General features: G+C 51.6%; 1 protein-coding gene across 1 annotated transcript; it reads right to left on the bottom strand.

Moving 5' to 3' along the window:
• Positions 1-243: 243 nt before the first annotated feature.
• Positions 244-412, bottom strand: LOC107302342 (phosphopantothenoylcysteine decarboxylase-like; the record flags this gene model as incomplete). Its single annotated transcript, XM_029287214.1, has 1 exon — positions 244-412. A coding segment is annotated over one exon (169 nt), but the record flags the coding sequence as incomplete, so codon positions are not given.
• Positions 413-1,022: the final 610 nt, after the last annotated feature.

Here is a 1,022-nt window from a genome sequence, read left to right as displayed (position 1 = left end):
CCCCTGCGCCGGCCGAGGCGTAGCTGGCAAGCGGCAGAGATGGAGCAGGCCGACCACCAGCTGGCCCAGCTCAAGGGAGGTAAGGCACCCGCTGGAAAAGGGGGAAAAAATGGCGGACAAAAAAAATGGCGGACAGCCTTGCTTGGCGACCCCCGTGAAATGGTCGATCGACCCCAAATGGGGTCCCGACCCACAGGTTAAGAACCACTGCTCTAATGAGCCTGGAAGGAGAAGCACACCAACCTTCGTCTCCACAAACCAGTTTCTTCACTATGCAAGGGATCTCTATGTAGCCAAATTCTTTCAGCTGCCCCACTTGCCGAGCTGTGATGGGGTGCTCCCACATTAGGGTGTTCATGGCAGGGCAGAAGAGCAAGGGTTTGCTCACGTCCCAGGCGCGGATGACGCACGACTGCAGAGAAAGGCAAGGGGAAATGGCCACAGTTGAGGATCTTAACCACAAGGGGAATGCAGTCAGAACCTTGGACAGAAGCATGGAGGATGGGGCTGGTGAATTTCTAAAGTAAACCAAGAAGCAGAGAACTTGGAAGGTGCTCCAGGAATAGCCTAGCCGGGAGCCATTTGTAGTCTCAGGGGGTCTACAGGGGAGATGGGGGGGGAGGAGGGGAAGGGCAGTCAAATTGCACCATCATTCAAACAGCTCAATTTACATCCTGACATCAAAGACCAGGTAGACCAGGGGTCTTCAAACTTGGCCTTTTTATGACTTGTGGACTTCAACTCCCAGAATTCCTCAGCCAGCGAGAAATTCTGGGAGCTGTAGTCCACAAGTCATCAAAGGGCCAAGTTTGAAGACCTCTGTTCTAGGCTGTTTAGATCCTTTCCTTGCTTAACCTACCTACAAGGGGTGGTTGTGTGTGCAAAAAATCGTCCATGCAACCCATGGTTATTCCTAGAAGGACCAATAAAATCTCACTTGGTGGCAATCCAAAAATCTTATCAAAGTGCATCGCATTTAGGAAAGGTTGGGAAAAGATGATCTCTTGCTAATTTTGGGGGCT

Source organism: Protobothrops mucrosquamatus, unplaced genomic scaffold (assembly GCF_001527695.2).
Source record: "Protobothrops mucrosquamatus isolate PMUCROS unplaced genomic scaffold, P.Mucros_1.0 scaffold51371, whole genome shotgun sequence".
NCBI lineage: Eukaryota > Metazoa > Chordata > Lepidosauria > Squamata > Viperidae > Protobothrops > Protobothrops mucrosquamatus.
This window is presented reverse-complemented; position numbering and strand designations above follow the sequence as displayed.